Source organism: Schistocerca cancellata, chromosome 2 (assembly GCF_023864275.1).
Source record: "Schistocerca cancellata isolate TAMUIC-IGC-003103 chromosome 2, iqSchCanc2.1, whole genome shotgun sequence".
In the NCBI taxonomy this organism is placed as follows: Eukaryota; Metazoa; Arthropoda; class Insecta; order Orthoptera; family Acrididae; genus Schistocerca; species Schistocerca cancellata.
In genome coordinates this window covers 1,059,342,359-1,059,362,230 of record NC_064627.1, presented here as the reverse complement: position 1 = coordinate 1,059,362,230, position 19,872 = coordinate 1,059,342,359, and the positions used below count along the sequence as shown (strand labels likewise).

General features: G+C 41.5%; 1 protein-coding gene across 2 annotated transcripts in view; it reads right to left on the bottom strand.

Moving 5' to 3' along the window:
• Positions 1 to 15,499, bottom strand: part of LOC126163058 (juvenile hormone esterase-like) — a 285,106-nt gene extending 269,607 nt beyond the window's left edge. For both annotated transcript variants that reach the window (XM_049919957.1, XM_049919956.1), the window contains exon 1: positions 15,248 to 15,499. In XM_049919957.1, coding sequence (XP_049775914.1) covers positions 15,248 to 15,481 — 234 coding nt within the window. In that variant the 5' untranslated portion in view covers positions 15,482 to 15,499. The remainder of the gene's footprint in view (positions 1 to 15,247) is intronic.
• Positions 15,500 to 19,872: the final 4,373 nt, after the last annotated feature.

Here is a 19,872-nt window from a genome sequence, read left to right as displayed (position 1 = left end):
TTTATTGGTTGTTAAGCTTTTTACAGCTGCTGGAAAGTTATTGAAAATGTGTGTTCCTGAATAATGCACACCTTTTTCTACAAGAGTAAGTGACTTTAAATACTTGTGAAGATTATTCTTATTTCTATTATTGATTCCATGAACTGAGCTGTTGGTTTTAATAAGTGATATATTGTAATGACAAATTTCATTAAGGAATACATATATTGGGAAGCTGTAGTTAGTATCCCCAGTTCCCCAAACAGGCCTCTGCAGGGTATTCTTGAGTTCATATCACATATAGCTCTTATTTCATGTTTTTGTGCCCAGAAAACTTCAGCTTTGCTTGGTGAATTACCCCAAAAAAGAATCCCATATGACATTAGCGAGTGAAAGTAAGCATAGTATGTCAGATTTTTCATTTTTATATCCCCTATGTCTGACAGAATTCGCACTGCAAATAGAGATTTGTTTAGAAACTTCAGCAGTTCTGTGGTGTGCTCTTCCTAGTTGAATTTATTATCAAGCTGTAATCCCGAGAATTTAGCACTGGCCACTTCTTCTATTTGCTTGTCATCATATGTTAGTCATATATTCGTGGGACACCCCTTGCAAGTTCTGAAATGGATGTAGTGTGTTTTTTCAAAGTTTAGTGACATTGGCTAGGAACCAGTGATTAATGTCCACAATTATTTTACTAGCCAATCTTTCTAACAATACAAATGATTTGCTATTTATTGCAATGTTTGTATCGTTGACAAACAAAACAAACTTGGCATCTGGTAATGTTACTGATGAATGGTCATTGATAAGCACAAGAAAAAGTAAGGGACCTGTGATGGAACCTTGTGGTACCCCACATGTCATTAGTTCCCAGTAGGATGATGCCTGATAGCTTAATACATGTATCTTTCCTAACACCCTTTATTTCCTGCCAGAGATATAAGATTTGAACCATTTTGCAGCATTTCCTGTTACACCTTAATATTCTAATTTACTTAAAAGGATATTGTGATTTACACAGTCAAATGCCTTTGACAGATCACAAAATATACCATTTGCCTTCAATTTTTTGTCTAATGAATTAAGTACATTTTTACTGTAAGTGCAGATAGCCTTCGCAATATCAGAACCCTTAAGAAATCCGAACTGCGACTTTGACAGTATGTTATTTGTGATAAGATGGTTATAACATTTCTAAAATTTTTGAGAATGCTGGCAAAAGTGAATTGGACGGAAATTTGCCGCCATTTCTTTATCTCCCATTTAAAGAATGGCTTAATTTCAGTATATTTCAACCATTCACGAAATATTCCACTGATGAACGACTGGTTACACAGATAGCTTAATATGTTACTTAACTCTGAATCACATTCCTTAATTAACTTTGTTGATATTTCATCATACCCATTATATGTTTTTGGTTTTTTAAGATTTTATGATGGGCATTACTTCTGCTGGGGTAGTGAGGGTCAAATTCATATTATGGAAGTTACTTGAAATATCTGGTCTGAGATATCCAATCGTAGCATCTACAGAACCTGACAACCCCATCTTTTCAGTAACAGTTATAAAATATTTGTTTAAAAGCTCTGCAACACTATACACATCTGTCACAAATGTATATTTTACTCTTAATGCTATTTGCCCCTCTTCACATCTGGTTCTACCGGCCTCCTCCTTCACTGTATCCCATACTGCCTTTTTTTTTTGTTATCTGATATGACTATCTTTTCCTTCTAATATATTTGCTTTGATGTCTGTATTACAGTATTTAATATTTTGCAGTATTTTTTGCAATTTGCTACAGCATCAACGTGAGAACTGTTTCAGATTGACAGTTACAGTTTTCTTTTTGTTTTACAAGATATTTCTATTCCTTGAGTAATACATGGCTTCTTTGTAGACTTTGCTCTAACCTTGGTTAGCTTTGGTGGAAAACAGTGTTCAAATAAGGTAAACACTTTATTAGCTGAAGTGTTATATTTTTCATTCATGTCATGAGCACTGTAAACATCACTCCAGTGAATGTCTCTGAGAAGTGTCCTAAAATAATCAATTTTTGGCTTACTGATTACCGTCTTGAGTTCAGATTTAACAGATTTTATATCATGTTCAGTATTAACATTTAACAGAAGGAACTGCATACCATGGTCTGAGAGGCCATTGACTATTGGTTTTGTAATATAATTTTGTTCATTGGACTTTCCTGTATCAATGGCTCTTTGTGAGCAATTGGCTACCCTAGTTGGGAACTTTACAGTGGAAATTAAGTTGAAGTAACTCAAATAAGTTCTTATTGGGAGAAGTCACCAGAAACCACTATTTCTTTGTTTCTGGTTGTTAAATGGGCCAGTACAGCTTCAAGGGGGTTTATGGACAGATTAAAGTTACCTGCAAGTGCTCGATGTACACTTAACATTATGAAGGTTTTTTATGAAATTCTACTTCTGTTGCACATGATTCCATATGCTGTTCTAGGCAGAATTTATGAATGTCTATGTTCTTAAATTTATGACAGTTCCTGATGAATGTGGCAACTCCTCCTTTCTCCATTCCTGTTCTGCAAAAGTGAGATGCTTACCTAAATCCTGTAACACTTAAAAGTTCTATACCAGTGGTCACATGATGTTCAGAGGGGCAGATTATGTCAGCTGGGTTTGAGGACTCTAATTCATCTATGCAGATAATTAATTCATTAATGTTATTTCTCAGTCCTAGAATTTTTTGATGCAGTGAAGATAGCTGACATTTCACATTGACTGAGTTAAAATTGGGTAGAGTTGAAATTTCTGCTGATTGTTGAAAATTCTTAACCAACAGCCGTTTATGCTGATGTAATAAGCTAGAATTATGTTTTTTGGTTTGTCTCAATCCTAAACTCCCTTAAAACTTGGTTTCTTTCTGTCCTCCCTAGCCTAAAAAAGGATCTTTTCTGAACCCTACAACCACTCGCATTTTATCTCTCGTGACAGTGCCTCCCCCCTTAAACTTTCCTACTATGTTCCCAGCCAATTTACTCTCTCCTATCCTGTTGAGGTAAAGGCCATGTCTAGTATAATCCCACCTATTAAGAGAATCAACAGGAACCACACCAATGTGTGACCCTGCGCCAACATAAGCAGCCGCTCCAATTCAAAATTAACTCTCCTGACAGAAGAGTTCAAATGAGGTCGGTCATGGCGCCCAAGAACAGATACAAACTCAACATTAGTATGCTTCGATGCTAATGCAATCTTTTCCAGGTCACACTCTTTACTGTACCCAAGATCTCTGTCAATACTATTACGTGGTGCACCCACTATAACCACGGGGTCTTCCTTAGTGAAATGTTTGCAAAGTGACCCTAAATCCTCTGTCATCTGCTCCAGACCAACACTAGGTTTGAAAAAATTGGTGACCTGCTATTCTGATCCTAGTTCATCCTGCAAAAGTTGGCCAACACCTCTTCCATGGGAACTACCTAACAACAACACTTTCTTTCTCTTTACTGATTTCCTTACATTCTTACTTTCCAATTTGCTGGTGGAAGTTTGTTGTGCCCTGTCTACACCTGCAACTGGTTGAGGCTTGCCAGTTACTAACTGTAGCAACAGGTCAAATCTATTTTCCATATTCACTTCGAAGCTGTCAGACAAAGTTCTAGACCTGTTCCTCCTGTTGCCTGTTACTACTTCCCACCTCTCTTTACCTTTCTCCCTCCTTAACCTGTCAATATCTCCCGTGGCCTTGTCTAACTCAGCCTGAAGGGCGGCACTTTTCCCCTCCTGTTCTAGTATCTTCCTATCTCTACTGCATATCCTACAAAAGCACTGATGAGTCTCATTTACTTCCCCTACTCCCACGCCACTACAGTCCCCCACATGGAAAACACTACAGCACCCGTCACACCGAAGCCCCGATCTAACAATCCCACGGTAGGTCAAGCACTTTTCACTCAAGATATACGTAATAGTTTATTAAGAATAAGTCTGTCAAATTACAGATAAACACAAAAATAAGATTCCACAAATTTGGCCTATACGCAATAGTATGTAAACAAAAACAACAGTGCAAAGTTTCCAAAACAACAACTTAAACTTTACGCTACTTTCCGGAAATGTGAGTTAAATAATGAAGCGGTACGCTACAGTTAAATTGCTAGAGAGAGCAAAGAACAATTAAACGAAATTCTATAGATTTGCTGCGGCAAAACGTAAACAGTAAATACGACTATAACCCAACTGTACGATCTTTTCACGTTTTCTGCTATATTACGTAAAGAAAAATGAAACCTTTAATGGCACGCTTAAAAAGCACTCTAATACAGCTATTTATCACGTAATAAGTACTAAACTAAATGTTATTATAATCTAAAATGACTTATTTTTACGAGAACACCAAAACTCGCGCTAGCCACTAGGTCCGATTGGAATTCCAATTTGGTTTCACTGGTCCTTTACTTAGCTAGCATCTATCACGAATCTCTCTCCCAGCGCAAAGTCCCACGCAACTGGAAAAAAAGTGTAGGTCACTACTGTCTATAAGAAGGGTAAATTAACGGACTTGCAAAAGTTATCGGTTTGCTACAAAGTTCTTAAGCATGTTCGAAGTTCGAATTCAGTAAAGTTCTCTGAGACAGAGAAGCTTTCGTCCACAAATCAGCACAGATTTAGAAAGAATCGCTTGTGCAAAACTCATCCTGTCCTTTTATCGCACGATATACTGCGAACCATGGAAGTAGGGGGACAGGTAGATGCCATATTCCTAGATTTCCGAAAAGCATTTGACACGGTGCCCCACTGCAGATTGTTGACGAAGGTCCGAGCATACGGATTAGGCTCCCATATATGTGAGAGGCTCGAAGACATCCTAAGTAATAGAACCCGGTATGTTGTCCTGGACGGCGATTGTTCATCAGAGACAAGGGTATCGGCAGGAGCGCCCCAGACAAGCGCGATAGGACCGGTCTTGCTTCTATGTATGAGGTTTGGAACTTAAATAGTGGCAACTATTTATTCACAACCGATACAAAAGAGTTGCATGTTTGCGCCTGTTACTGTCCTTCAAAGTAGTCACCAGTGTTGTGTAGAACTCGTTGCCAGCGATGTGGAAGGTGTTGTATACCGTCAGCAAAGCCTGTTTTATTGATAGTGCGAATGACACGGTCTTGTGCCTGTCGAATCTCTGGAACAGTTCTGAAGCGAATGTCACGAAGTGGTTCCTTCATCTTCGGAATCAAATCAAAGTCACAAGGACTTACGTCCGGGGAGTGTGGTGGATGGTACAGTACTTCCCAGTCCCATCGACCAAACAGAGCAGCCACAGCTTGTTATAGTAACGCATTACGTTCCTCCATGGCAGACCGTCAGTGCACAGTACTACTGTTCATTTTTGGAGCATCACTTGCGACCAGCTTTGCGAAAGAAGCGGCGACACTTTCTGCGCAACCCACCCATCGTTTTGCGCGACAATGCGAGGGCGCATACAGCGCAAGCTGTTGCTGCTCTTTCCGGTCGATGGGACTGGGAAGTAATGTACCATCCAGAGAACAGAACAGGATTTGTTAATGGTATATTACACCTTCCACATCGCTGGCAACGGGTTCTACACAACGCTGGTGACTACTTTGACAGACAGTAACAGGTGAAAACATGTAACTCTTTTGTATCGGTTGTGAATAAATAGTTGCCACTATTTAAGTTCCAACTCTCGTACGTAAATAATCTGATAGATGGGGTGAGCAGCAATCTACAACTTCATCCTGATGTCGTTCTAGTATACGGGAAAGTGTATGAATTGGGTTACTGTAGGTGGATATAGGATGATTTAGAATTTCTATTTGGCGTGATGACTGGTAGCTTGCTCTAAATGTAGAAAAATGTAAGTTAACGCAGATGAATAGAAAAACAATCTTGTAATGTTGCCACAGTCACGTCAATTAAATATCTCGGCATAACATTGCAAAGCGATGTGAAATGGAAAAAGCATGAAAGGCCGGCAATGAGGAAGGCGAATGATCGACATATGCACATATGCAGAATACTGGTGCTACCCATTCTTGAATACTGCTCCCCACCAGATCGGATTAAAAGAGGACATCGAAGCAATTCGGAGGCAGCCTGCTAGATTTGATACCGGTAGGTTCTTTCAACTTACAAGTATTAGAGAGAATCTCTGGAGGGAAGACGACGTCCTTCTTCGTGAAATACTACTGTGAAAATTTGGAGAACCGGCGTTTTCGGCTGACTGCAGAACGCTTCTACTATCGCCAGCGTACATTTTTCGTAAGAACAGCGAATACGAGATACAAAAATTAGGGCTTGTACGCAGACACGTAGACTGTCGTTTTTTTTCCTCGCTTCATCCGCGGTTGCAACAGGAAAGAGAATTATTGGTAGCGGTACAAGGTACCCTCCGCCATACATCTTATGGCGTCTTGTGGAGTATTTATATAGATCTAGACCGCGTAATTCATGTAGCAGTTTCCACACGCAGCAGATCATCAGATTCATTTCATTTTATTGTAGCTTATTAAAAATGCTCGGAGTCTGTTGACGTTTTTCTTCCCTTATGAGCTATGCATTGTTCGCATGTACTAAAATCCCGAATATTCCGGCTACAGAAATACAAGTCTAATTTTGCGTTTTTCGTCATATTGGACCCGCATTTTATTCAATTTTTAATGGTAAAGTCATTTTTAAGATTTTACTTAATTTTTTGGATGTTTGTGTTTAACGTTCATTTATGACACAACAGTTCATTCTTTTAATGTTAACAAGAACGAACAACCCATACTCCTATAGGAAAAACACAGCAGTATTGCTCAAGAATGTATTCGTACATATTAAAAATAATTGGGGGTTCATCTGCTTATTGTCATTGTCACGTTATTTATGGTTGTTAACTTGAACCAGGTATGGGTACCGAAACAAAAATATCGATATCGTGTATCGATGTTGTACCCAACATAATGTCCAGCAGTTTTAGGAAAACAAACGAAGAACACGTTTGGCGTCACCGTCTCTGGCGGGCCGCTTGAATTTGGGCGTGCAATGGCCAGATTGGCTAACTTCGGTGCTAACTAACCAGAAAACAGCGTAACGCATCGAATTTTTTTCAACAATTATTTCTCAGCACATCCTATCCTGCAACACTCTTCAAGCTCTTCAGAATGTTTCAGACCACTCCTTATATTTATGAACTTGTCGAGCTGAAAATGGCTCTATAATCGAAATTGACCAATCATGGTTTAAACAAACAAAAACATACAGTCTCGGCGGAAGTAACATCGTATTTCTTAAACGTCTGGATCCGGAAAATGTGCTTGCATCCTTCCACATACAATGAGGTGACAAAAGTCATGGGATATCTCCTAATATCGCAACAGATCTCGTTTTGACTGGTTAGTGCAGCAACTCGACGTGACATGGACTCAACAAGTCGTTGGAATTCCTCTTCAGAAATATTGAGCCGTGCTGTCTCTATAACCATCCATAATTGCGAAAGTGTTGCCGGTGTAGGATTTTGTGCACGAGCCGACCACTCGATTATGTCGCATAAATGTTCCATGGCATTCGTGTCGGGCGTTGTGGGTGGTCAAATCATTCGCTAGAATTGTCCAGAATGTTTTTCAAACCAATCGCAAACAACTGTGGCGCGGTGACATGGCGCATTGACTTCCATCGTTGTTTGGAAACATGAAGTCCATGAACCGTTGTAAATGGCGTCCAAGTAGTGAATGACCGGTTCAGTTGGACCAGAGGACCCAGTCCATTCCATGTAAACACAGCCCACACCATGATGGAGCCACCACTTGATTGCACAGAGCGTCGTTGACAAGTTGGGTTGATGGCTTGGTGGGGTCTGCGCCATACTCGAACCCTACCATCAGCTCTTACCAACTGAAATCGGGACCAATCTGACAAGCCCACTGTTTTCCGGTCGGCTAGTGTCCAGTCGATATAGTCACGAGCCCAAGAGAGGCACTGCAGGTGATGTGCTGTTAGCAATAAGCAAAGGCACTCGCGTCAGTCGTCTGCTGACATTAACGCCAAATTTCGCTGCGCTGTCGTGAGGGATACGTTCGTCGTACGTCCCACGTTGATTTCTGCAGTTATTTCACACAATGTTGCTTGTCTCTTAGCACTGACAACTCTACGCAAACGCTGCTTCTGTCTGTCGTTAAGTGAAGGTCGTCGGCCACTGCGTTGTCAGTGGTGAGAGACAACGCCTGAAATTTGGTTTTCTCGGCAGACTCTTGACATTGCAGATCTCGGAATACTGAATTCCCTAACGATTTCTGAAATGGAATGTCCCAAGTGTCTAGCTCCAACTACCACTCCGCGTTCAAAGCCGTCGGAAGCCTTTACACTACCATCCAGGCCCCCACAACCGCACGAGTGGTCGACTGTGAAGAGCGGTCAAATTGAATAGCTGGCCGGCGGCCATTAGAGTGGTAAACTGACGCGCGGATTTCGAATGTTTATACATCGCTTTTGGTTATAAAATGCCTTCCCTAGAGTTAGGTCACAAACATAATGCCTCATTTAAATACGTTACTACAATATAGTTTTTAATTTATGAACAAACAGCAACTAGTCACTGTTTATGAATTTATGTTACGTAGTACATGGAATCTGCCGTAGCTAAAAGTTATGCACTGGACCCCTAGCATTTTTCGTAGTTCATTTACGATAGATGTACGCAAAATGCATCAAAATACTCGAAGATTTGCCCACTATGTTAATAGATATTTTCTGACTCTACCTTGCTTTAGATTTTATGACGAAAAGTGCGTTATATATGGCGTAGTGCTTTGGCAACTCACGACCAAATTATCAAGTTTCAACCTAACCTAGACAAGAAAACACTTCAAAATGATCGGAACATATAAAATGGTATTCAGTCGGTCGGAAATCTTGCCTCCTGACAGCGTGTAACCATTTTTGTAACAGCTGTGGTTTTGAGAAAGGAAACCTGCAAATATATGCACAGACATTATGCTAATACAGTGTTACAAAAACATTTACTAAGCAAGTGCACTGACATACAAAACAACTTAAAATATCCACATACCTGTGAAATGTAATATTCGTTCCTTTCTCGAATTTATTTGTACAATTAATCGCTGCACATCTCTTCACCATTGTACTTCTTGATTGGAACGTACAGACGGTAGAATTACGAGTAACAAATGCTGTATGTACGCCCCAACTAATATACAACGTTGAATCAGGGTCTTCATAAACAACAGTACTACACAACACATCAGACTACCACCACTATAATGGCGTCCAGCCGAAGGTTCAAATTATCCCGCGACTGCAGCGCCATCAGTGAGTCCAGTTATTTTTTACAAGGTCTTTGCTACCATCACTGAGTACAGATGACAGCTCCATCAATGCACTGTCCTTTAATAACTTGTGTACGCGATACTAACGCAATCTGTATACAGGATAGTCCACTGATAGTGACCGGGCCAAATATCTCACGAAATAAGCATCAAACGAAAAAACTACAAAGAACGAAACTCGTCTACCTTGAAGGGGGAAACCAGATGGCGCTATGGTTGGCCCGTTAGATGGCGCTGCCATAGGTCAAACGGATATCAACTTCCTTTTTTTTTTTAAATAGGAACGCCCATTTTTTATTACTTATTCGTGTAGTACGTAAAGAAATATGAACGTTTTAGTTGGCCACTTTTTTCGCTTTGTGATACATGGCGCTGTAATAGTCACAAACATATAGCTCACAATTTTAGACGAACAGTTGGTAACAGGTAGGTTTTTTTAAATTAAAATACAGAACGTAGGTACGTTTGAACGTTTTATTTCGGTTGTTCCAATGTGATATCTTTGTGAACTTATCATTTCTGAAAACGCATGCTATTACAGCTTGATTACCTGTAAATACCACATTAATGCAATAAATGCTCAAAATGATGTCCCCCAACCTCAATGCATTTGGCAATACGTGTAACGACATTCCTCTCAACAGCGAGTAGATCGCCTTCCGTAATGTTCGCACATGCATTGACAATACTGACGCATGTTGTCAGGCGTTGTCGGTGGATCACGGTAGCAAGTTAATAATGGATTCGCATGTCTGTCCGGAAAAAGGCACTAATTGAGAACAGAAAATATGATGTTGACTGTACATGTTTGGCGTACTTAGAACTGGATTAATATTGAATTTTCCATGTCTTCTACGGATGTATGCGCAGATTCGTATTGCAGTAAACATTAGGTATTTGAACCTGTGTTTTTGTTTTTCTCAAAATAAACTTTCTGTTTCTGCAATAAGTAACAGAAAAACCGGTGCGTTTCAGCAGAACGACTTTGTGACTGCGCATATTATATGACGTTGTTCGTGAGAAAGCACAAATACGTAAGCACAAAACAGTTTATCTGTTCTCTTGTATAATTTGCTGTTTGTCAGCTTAAAGTTGCTCTGGTGAACGATTTAATTATGCATCATCACTTACTATATTATTAATACTAAAATTTAGTGGCTAACCTGTTTCGGTAGTTCTCCAGTGACGTTTTCCATGCTTTGTCTTGCACACTGCATATAATCATATAATATCATATAGTCTGCACTATCATCTGCATCTGCATCTACATGTACACTCCACAGCCACTGTACGGCTCATGACAGAGTGTACCAAACTTACCACTACCAACCATATTCTTTCCTGTTCCACTAGCAAACAGAGCGAGGTAAAACCGATTATCTATGTGCCTCCATATGAGCCCAAATTTCTCGTATCTTATTTTTGTGGTCCTTACGCGAAATGTACGTCACGGTAGTAGAATCGTTCTGCCGTCAGCCGAAAATGCTGGTTTTTCAAATTTTATCAATAGTTTTGGGCGAAAAGAACGTCGTCTTGCCACGAAGCATCTCTCTAATACTCGCAAGTTACTGAACCTGCCAATAACAAATCTAGCAGCCTGCCTCTGAATTGCTTCGATGTCTTCCTTTTGACTCGTTTCACATCCATGCGTTACAACAGAAAAATGGATCTATGTCTATGGAATAAATATTGCAATAAATAAATACGTAAATTCGACTTAGTGGAGAGGAGTACTCAAGAATGGGAAGCACTAGTGTTCTGCACTGAAGCGCCAAAGAAACTGGTATAGGTATGCGTATTCAATTGATGAGATATGTAAAATTCAAATGCTGAGATATGTAAGTAGGCAGAATAGAGCGCTTCGGTCGGCAACGCCTATATAAGACAAGTGTCTGGCCCTCGGTTACTGCTGCTACAATGGCAGGTTATCAAGATTTAAGTGATTTTGAACGCGTGTTATAGTCGGCGCACGAGCGATAGGAAACAACATCTCCGAGGTAGCGATGAAGTGGAGATTTTCCCGTACGACCGTTTCGTGAATATACCGTGAATATCCGGAATCCGGTAAAACATCAAATCTCCGTGCAAGAACGGGACCACCGGTGACTGAAGAAAATCCTTCAACGTGAGAAAAGTGCAACCCTTCCGCAAATTGCTGCAGATGTCAATGCTGACCCATCAACAACTGTCAGCGTGCGAACCACTCAACGAAACATCATCGATATGGGCCCTCGGAGCCGAAGACCCACACGTATATTCTTGATGACTGCACTACACAATGCTTTATGCCTCGCCAGGGCTCGTCAACACCGACATCGGACTGTTGATGACTGGAAACATATTGCCTTGTCGGACGAGTCTCGCTTCGAATTGTATCGAGCGGATGGACGTGTAGGGGTATGAAGACAACCACATGAATCCATGGATCCTGCATGTCAGCAGGGAACTGTTCAAGCTGTTGGAGGCTCTGTAATGGTTGGGGCGTGTGCAGTTGGAGTGCTATGGAAACCGTGATATGTCTAGATACGACTCTTGGCAGGTGACACGTACGTAAGTTTTTGGAAACTGATCACCTGCATCCATTCATGTCCATTTTGCATTCCGACGGACTTGGGCAATTCCAGCAGGACAATGCGACACTCCAAACGTCCAAATTGCTACAGAGTGGCTCCAGGAACAGTCTTCTGAGTTTAAACACTTCCGCTGGTCACCAAACTCCCCAGAAATGAACATTATTGTGCATATCTGCGATGCCTTGTACCGTGCTGTTCAGAAGAGATCCCCACCCCCTCGTGTTCGTACGGATTTACGGACAGCTGTGCAGGGTTAGTGGTGTCATTTCCCTCCAGCACTACTTCAGACATTAGTCGAGTCCATTCCACGATGTGTTGCGGCACTTCTGTATGCTAGCGGGGCCCTACATGATATTAGGTAGGTGCACCAGTTTCTTTGTCTCTTCAGTATATATGTACTCTAATTTATAGAAGCTTTCGAAATGTGGTGCTACAGAAGAATGCTGAAGATAAGGTGGGTAGATCACGTAACTAATGAGGAGGTATTGAATAGGATTGGGGAGAAGAGAAGTTTGTGGCACAACCTGACTAGAAGAAGGGATAGGTTGGTAGGACATGTTTTGAGGCATCAAGGGATCACAAATTTAGCATTGGAGGGCAGCGTGGAGGGTAAAAATCGTAGAGGGAGACCAAGAGATGAATACACTAAGCAGATTCAGAAGGATGTAGGTTGCAGTAGATACTGGGAGACGAAGAAGCTTGCACAGGATAGAGTAGCATGGAGAGCTGCATCAAACCAGTCTCAGGACTGAAGACCACAACAACAACAACAATTTATAGATGGGTTGCGCTGTCCCGGAATTCACCTAATTAACCGAAGTCGACCATTCGCCTTCCTCACTGTCTTCCTTTTATACTCGTTCCATTTCATATCGCTTTGCAACGCTACGCCTAAATATTTTATCAACATGACTGTGTCAAGCAGCGTGCAACTAACATTCGATTATTACAGTACTGTTCTTCCTGCTCATTTGGGTCAACTTACATTTTTCTACATTTAGAGCAAGCTGCCATTCATCACATCAGCTAGAAATTGTGTCTAAGTCATACTGCATCCTCCTATAGTCGCTCAGTGACGACGCCTTTCCGCACACTACAGCATCATCAGCAAACAGCCGCAGATTGATGCTCACTGTATCTAAATGGTTCAAATGGCTCTAAGCACTATGGGACTTAACATCTGAGCTCATCAGTTCCCTAGACTTAGAACTACTTAAACCTAACTAACCTCAGGACATCACACATATCAATGCCCGAGGCAGGATTCGAACCTGCGACCATATCAGGCCCTGGTTCCGAACTGAAGCGCATAGAACCGCTCGGCCACATTGGCTGGCTCACTGTATCTGTCAGATCATATTTTATGTATGTAGAGAATACGAGCGGTCCTGTCACTCTTCCATGGGGCTCTCCTGACGATATCGTTGTCTCTGATGAACACTCGCCGTAGAGAACAATGTACTAGCTCCTATTACTTAAGAGGGCTTTAAGCCATCTACATGCCTGAGAGCCTAATTCATATCCTCTGACCTTCGTTAACTGTCTACAGTGAGGCGCCGTGCCAAACGCTTTCCGGAATCTAGGAATATGGAATCTGCCTGTTGCTCTCTATCCGTGGTTCGCAGGAGATCGTGCGAGAAAACGACAGGCTGAGTTTCACCCAAGCAATTATTTCTAAATCCGTCCTGAATTGTGAACTGAAGCTTTTCTCTCTCAAGGCAATTTACTGTATTCGAAATTACAATATGCTCAAGAACTCAGCAACAAAGTGATGTTATGGATATTGGTCTGTAATTTCGTAGGTCCGTTATTTATCGGTTTTTATGTATTGAAGTCGTCTGCGCTTTTTTCTAGTCGCTTGGGACTCTTCGCTGGGAGAGAGATTGCAGGCTAGGAAGGGACCAATGCCGAAGAGTACTATCCGCCAAGCATCGCTTTGGTGCGCCACTGGTCTCTACAAAAGGTCACGAACTAACGGGTTCGAAGGAACGGTTCACCTAGATGAACGGAACGAGCGAGTCACGAATTCTAAGGAAAGGTCTTTCATAGTTCACTTCGGTCGCGGCTCTCTACTTATAGTTCCCAGGAACGGGATTCGGTCGGTCTCGTTACCGAATGGCATGTCGGCCGGTCTCGTTCCAGCCTCGGTTCCGTTTCCGTCTGTCCCGGTCTCGGTCTCGCTCGGCCGGACTCGTCCTTCTTCGCGTGGCCACTCGTCGCAGTTCCACTGCCGACTGCTCATAGTTCACTGTTCAGTATCTTGTTCGTTTCGTTCGCTTCGGACGCCCATTCTCGATCTGTTTCAAATCTTTTTAGAACTCTGAACTTCTGGTTCTTTTCGTATTCTATTCATCGTCCACGACTGAAAATGTACTTTATAATTACGTAAATTACTTAAAAATTACGTGGTATGTAATACATACATCTTTTCAGGCAACAAAACGGCATATCAGCTTGCTTCACTATTTTTATAAACAACAGAAGAAATATTTGTAAAAAGGCAAGATTCTTTGTTATTAGACATGCAAAGGAAGTCGGCACGACACACACGAGTGGCCATTTTCCGTCTTTTTTTGATCCAAGGTAAAAGAGCATGTTCATTGTTATGGAAGGCAGACCGACTTAGAACCGAATGAAGCCCGCGCTTCGTAATCGAGTGTGGGAGAATAGGTAACTCCTACAATATTATTTCAGTGGTACAGGGTGGTGCACGAAAAATCGGCCCCAAGTACTAGACTGCTCATTGTCGCTTACCAATCGTCATCTATTGTTCCGAAGTTGTTTGCATTAGCTTATTTGTTATTTCTTCACTCTCTAATTATTACATGTTTATCTATTCTGTCCGTAGCGGTCAACAAATCGTGGGTAATTGGCGTGCAGTCTGTACTCGGGGCCGGTTTTTCGTGCACCACCTTATATTAGTTTACCGCGATCAGTCACATTACGCTACAGTTGGCTAAACGAGATGTTTGCAGAATCACGAAAATTACAAGTGTGTGAGAATTCTGTTATGAATAAAATCTCTGTACTCCAGGAGGGAGACAAGTGCCCCCTCTTGGCGCCTTCCATGTTTAATCACCTATGCTACAAATTTTCAGTTTTTCATGAGAACCATACACCAAGCACAGTGAGGGCGACGAGTAAAAATGAACGGTTCCCAAAAAAGAGCGATCACCAGTGAAATAGTTCCCAAGGATGAACGACTTTGCCCATCTCTAGCGCGAACCACGAAGCCACGCGACTCGATATTGCTCCATTTGCTTAGATGGAGGTGGCTTGAAACAGCGCCACGTCCCCGCCAGGCCACTTCTGTGCGAATTGCGCTCAGTGCATCGATCGCGTCCGGCAGACGGGGCCTCACCTTGAAGCGCAGTTCGCCGACGGGGGGCAGCGCGTAGCGGACGCCGCGGAAAGCCAGGATGTTCCGGCCGTCCAGTGACGTCATCACGCTGCCCCGCAGCCGGCCCTGGGCCGTCTGCACCTGCGGCTCCCGCTGCTCGTCAGCGCCGCCGCCTTCGCTGGCACACCGCGCTGGCGCCAGCAACGCGACGCACGCCGCCAGCAGCAACGCCAGTGCTCCGCGTGTGCCCCGCATGATCGCTGTCTGGCTGCGCGGCAGTCGCAGCGGTTGTTTTATGTGGCAGACGCGTAGCCCCCACTGCAGGCACCTCAGTCGCCGAGACAACAAGTTCCCTGAATTGCCGCGACGCCGCGCTGTTGTGAAAGCCGTTCCGCCAAGGTCTATATAGACCTCGTTTCCTGCCAAGACGATTCTGAGCAGTTTGCAGTATGATGACACTTGTTAGGCGTTTTCCGCTGTGCTCTCAGACACCACACTCAAGCGTGATCCCCTGTTGTGCGGAAATCCCTACTTAGATGTATGCACTATGTTTTCAAAGAAGTTGAACTAACAGAAGAGCAGCCGAAATGCTTAAAAATGCTAAGAAAAGTAAGGATAGCTTATTTCATTGCAATGTTAAGAAGATGAGTAATGATGTAAAAGACCTTCTGGTCTGTTTGGAAAGTTAACAGAGTTCTGAAAAGATAGACACCTTGTGCAAAACTGTCAACAACAAAACTGCAAGGTTAGAGAAATTAAACACCTTCGTGTTTTGCTGATGTAGAACTAATTGGGAGAATGAGGAGTTATTACTTACCTTAACACACAACACAAGTTCAAAAACATTGGGGCAAGTTGAATTTGTAGTGCTCAACACACAGAGATGTGTGCTTGCCAATTAATATTGGAAAATAGTTTTGTTTTAATTGTAACTGTGTATAGAGCCACACGGGGAAATTATGAACTGTTTATGAGGACTATGGAGTTCTTACTGTGGTATCTGTCACACAGCAGCAAGCAGTTAATAATCTGTGGTGATATCATTGCAGATTTTCTAAAGGATACCTTAACTTCACCATACAGTTTGATCTCGGCAATTAACTTCCCAACATAGGTGGACGAAGGCAGTTGAACACTAATCGATATTTTTTTCTTTGGTGAAGCTCAAAGCAAGAAAATAACTGAATACCCAGTGACTAACGTTCCCTATGATCTTCTTGATGCACATTTAGTTAGGATAGATAAAACAGTATGTTACACTATAGCTACTCCTCAGTGGAAATGATTTAGAATAATTAATAGCTCCCAGACTAACATTTTTAAGAATAGTTCAAAAGTGATGATATGGGAGGGAATTCACAATTAACTAGATGTTGACATAAAATTTAAACTATTCTATGATAAATTCATATTATTAATCGAAAATAGTTTTCTGCATAAGCTAATCAGAAAGCACATTAAGCAACTATGTAGGAAACCCTAGATATGAGAATGATTAAAATATACTGTAAAAGAAAAACGGAAATGTATCTGTTAACAAGGACAAGGAAGATCCTGAAGTAGACATACACTACAAAAACTAATCAAAATTACTAAGAACAGTTATTAAAAATCAATGAACATGAACATTATGTCAGGACTCTGACAACAGACATACGTCTGAGTTAAATGTACTAAAATGAGAGACACGACAATAGGCAGTAGAACAACATAACACAATTGTTAATTTAGATTGAAGGGCTATAAATGATCATTCTCACACAGTAGGTATATTTAATAATCATTTCTGAAATGTACTACAAAATATAGGGACGAAGAGTTCAAGAGAAAAGTCAAAGCAGTATGTTGAAAATGCATCTTACACAAAACGCAATCATGTGGATCTCTCACTAACTTTTCCTTCTGGAATTAAGGAAACTATATATTCCCTCAAAAACAAAAATTCTTATAGATTTTATGGTGTTTCCAACAGTGTACTAAAGACTTGTTTTCATAGAATAAGTAGTCTTTTCTAAAACATGTAATCCAAAACTAACTGAGGACTATTGTCTAGAGAGATTTAATATGCCTTTGCCAAACCCCTCTGTAAGAAAGGTAATAAAAGGGATGTCAGAAACTGTCGACCTGTTTCACTACTGACATCATTTTCCATAATGATGATGATGCTGTATTCTAGAACTGTATCCCACCTGAGCAATGGTAATATCCCCAGTAAAACACTGTTTGGATTTCAAATGACCATTTACACTTCCACTCATCAAATTTTGCAAGCATTAAATAATAAGATAGCGCCAGACAGTATTTTCTGTGACCTATCTAAGGCATTTGACTGTGTAAATCGCAATATTTTCCTAGATAAACTGCAGTTTTTTTGGGACTGATGGTATAGCCAACCCATGGATAATATCGTATCTTACCATTAGAACGATGAAGACTCTACTTAGTAACTCAACCATTGCAATCAGGAGAGACTCTTCTGACTGAGAAGAAATCATGTATGGGGTTCCCCAAGGCTCAGTCTTAGATCCACTATTGTTCCTCGTATATACTTCTGGTTGTTGGGCTGTGTTGCATGCAACAGTCAGGTTGGTATCCCACTGCCGTCCAGGGCGTCTTCAGACACGTCTTCAGCCTGGAATCTCAATGACTGGAGTAGAATTGTCTTCAGTGGTGAGTTTCTCTTCAAATTCAGCCCCAATGACATTCTATGTGCCATTCTGTTGCCCTTCATAGCAAGCCACCCTGGGCTTACATTTCAGCAAGATAATGCCTGCCTGCACATGGTGAGAGCTACTACTGCTTCTCTTCATGCTTGCCAAACCCTGTCTGGCAAGCAAGGTCGTTCAATCTCTCCACAACTGAGAACATTGAGAGCATTATGGGCAGGGCCTACATCCAGCTCGGGATTTTGACGATCTAACGCTCCGGTTGGGCAGAATTTGGCACGCTACCTCTCGGAGGGCATCCAACAACTCTACCAATCAATGCCAAGTTGAATAACTGCTTGTGTAAGAACCATGGGTGGACCGAAGCATTGTTGACTTCCTCAATTTGTGAAGCTTTTTCACTTGAATAAATCATAGGATTTTTAAAAAATTGTAATCATTTGTTTATATGTACAGTGGTGGAAATATTTATTGCATCACCACTTACAATTCATAATTTTTGTTACAATCATTGAATAACTGAGCTAAATCTGCCTGATTTGTCTTGATTTCTGTCAGAAATGAATACACACAATAATTTTTGTCTATTTGTTTTAATTTTTAATTTTTGTTTCTATAAAAATGTTTTTTTTATAATATAACACTTTCTTGAAAAGTGAGTGGAAGTGGATATGTCGGCTATTCTGTTTGCTATTCTGAAATATGAATACTAATGTTGAAAGAAACACAGCGTATTCGTGTTGTAACATAACACTGATGGATTTTAGTATTTGTGTTGCCTCATGTGAACATACTGTTGCATTTAATACTTTGTTGCTCCATCATGAGCCTTAATCACCGCTTGGCATCGAGAAGGCATTGAAAGAATTAACTTTTTAATGCACTCCTCACTCCTTACATGAAACAACACACGCACAAGGGTCTCCAACAGCCCTCGTTTATTCCGTGGCTTCCTTTTGGTGAAAGCATTTGCCATAACCTTCCAACAGTTCTCAGTAGGATTGAGATCAGGGCTGTTTCCAGGCCTGTCAAATATTCGAACCCCATTTTGTGGAAGTAGAACTTCTGTAAAGATTGGAAGGCAGGAGACGAGGTACTGGCAGAAGTAAAGCTGTGAGGACGGGGCGTGAGTCGTGCTCGGCTAGCTCAGTTGGTAGAGAACTTGCCCGCGAAAGGCAAAGGTTCGAGTCTCGGTCCGGCACACAGTTTTAATCTGCCAGGAAGTTTCATATCAGCGCACACTCCGCTGTAGAGTGAAAATTTCATTCTAGGAAAGATTTTACCTGAAATATAGAAGTACATGATAATTAACCAAGAAAGGAATCTGCTTCGGGTTTGGTACAAATATTAGTCATAGGACTCACCTTCAAAGCTCTATGGCAAGGAGCAGAGTCATCCTGAAAAATGCAATTGGAAACATCTCCAAACTGGTCTCTAATTGTTGGCATAAGCTTCGTTTCAAGGATGCTTATGTAGGCATCTGCATTGACAGTGCCATTGATGAAGTCCAGACGACCTACTCCGTGACTGGAAATGCACCCCCAGACCATCTGCCCTTTTGGGTGTTTGACCGTATGTATTATGAATGATGGCAAAAATTCTTCACCTTTTCTTCGACGCACGAACACTTTTCCATCTGAGCCACGCAAATTAAATTTTGACTTGTCTGAAAAGATTACTTTGTTCCACATCTCTGGTGTCCATGTCCATGTGCCTTTGCCCATTGTAATCGCTGTTGTAGCATTATCTTGGTCAATAAAGGCTTCCTTCTAGGATGATGGGCTGAGAGTCCAGCTTCCAGTAGTCTATTTCTTACAGTTCTACGGGTTACTGAGATGTCACACATTTCTTCCCAGTCCCGCTTTAGCTCAGTTGATGACAGGCAACGATCGTTGAGCGAAATCCCTGTCCTGTTTGGCAGTAGACGCCCTTTTCCGACCTCTTCCTTTCTCACGATCAACATTTCCTTTTTCCCTGTAT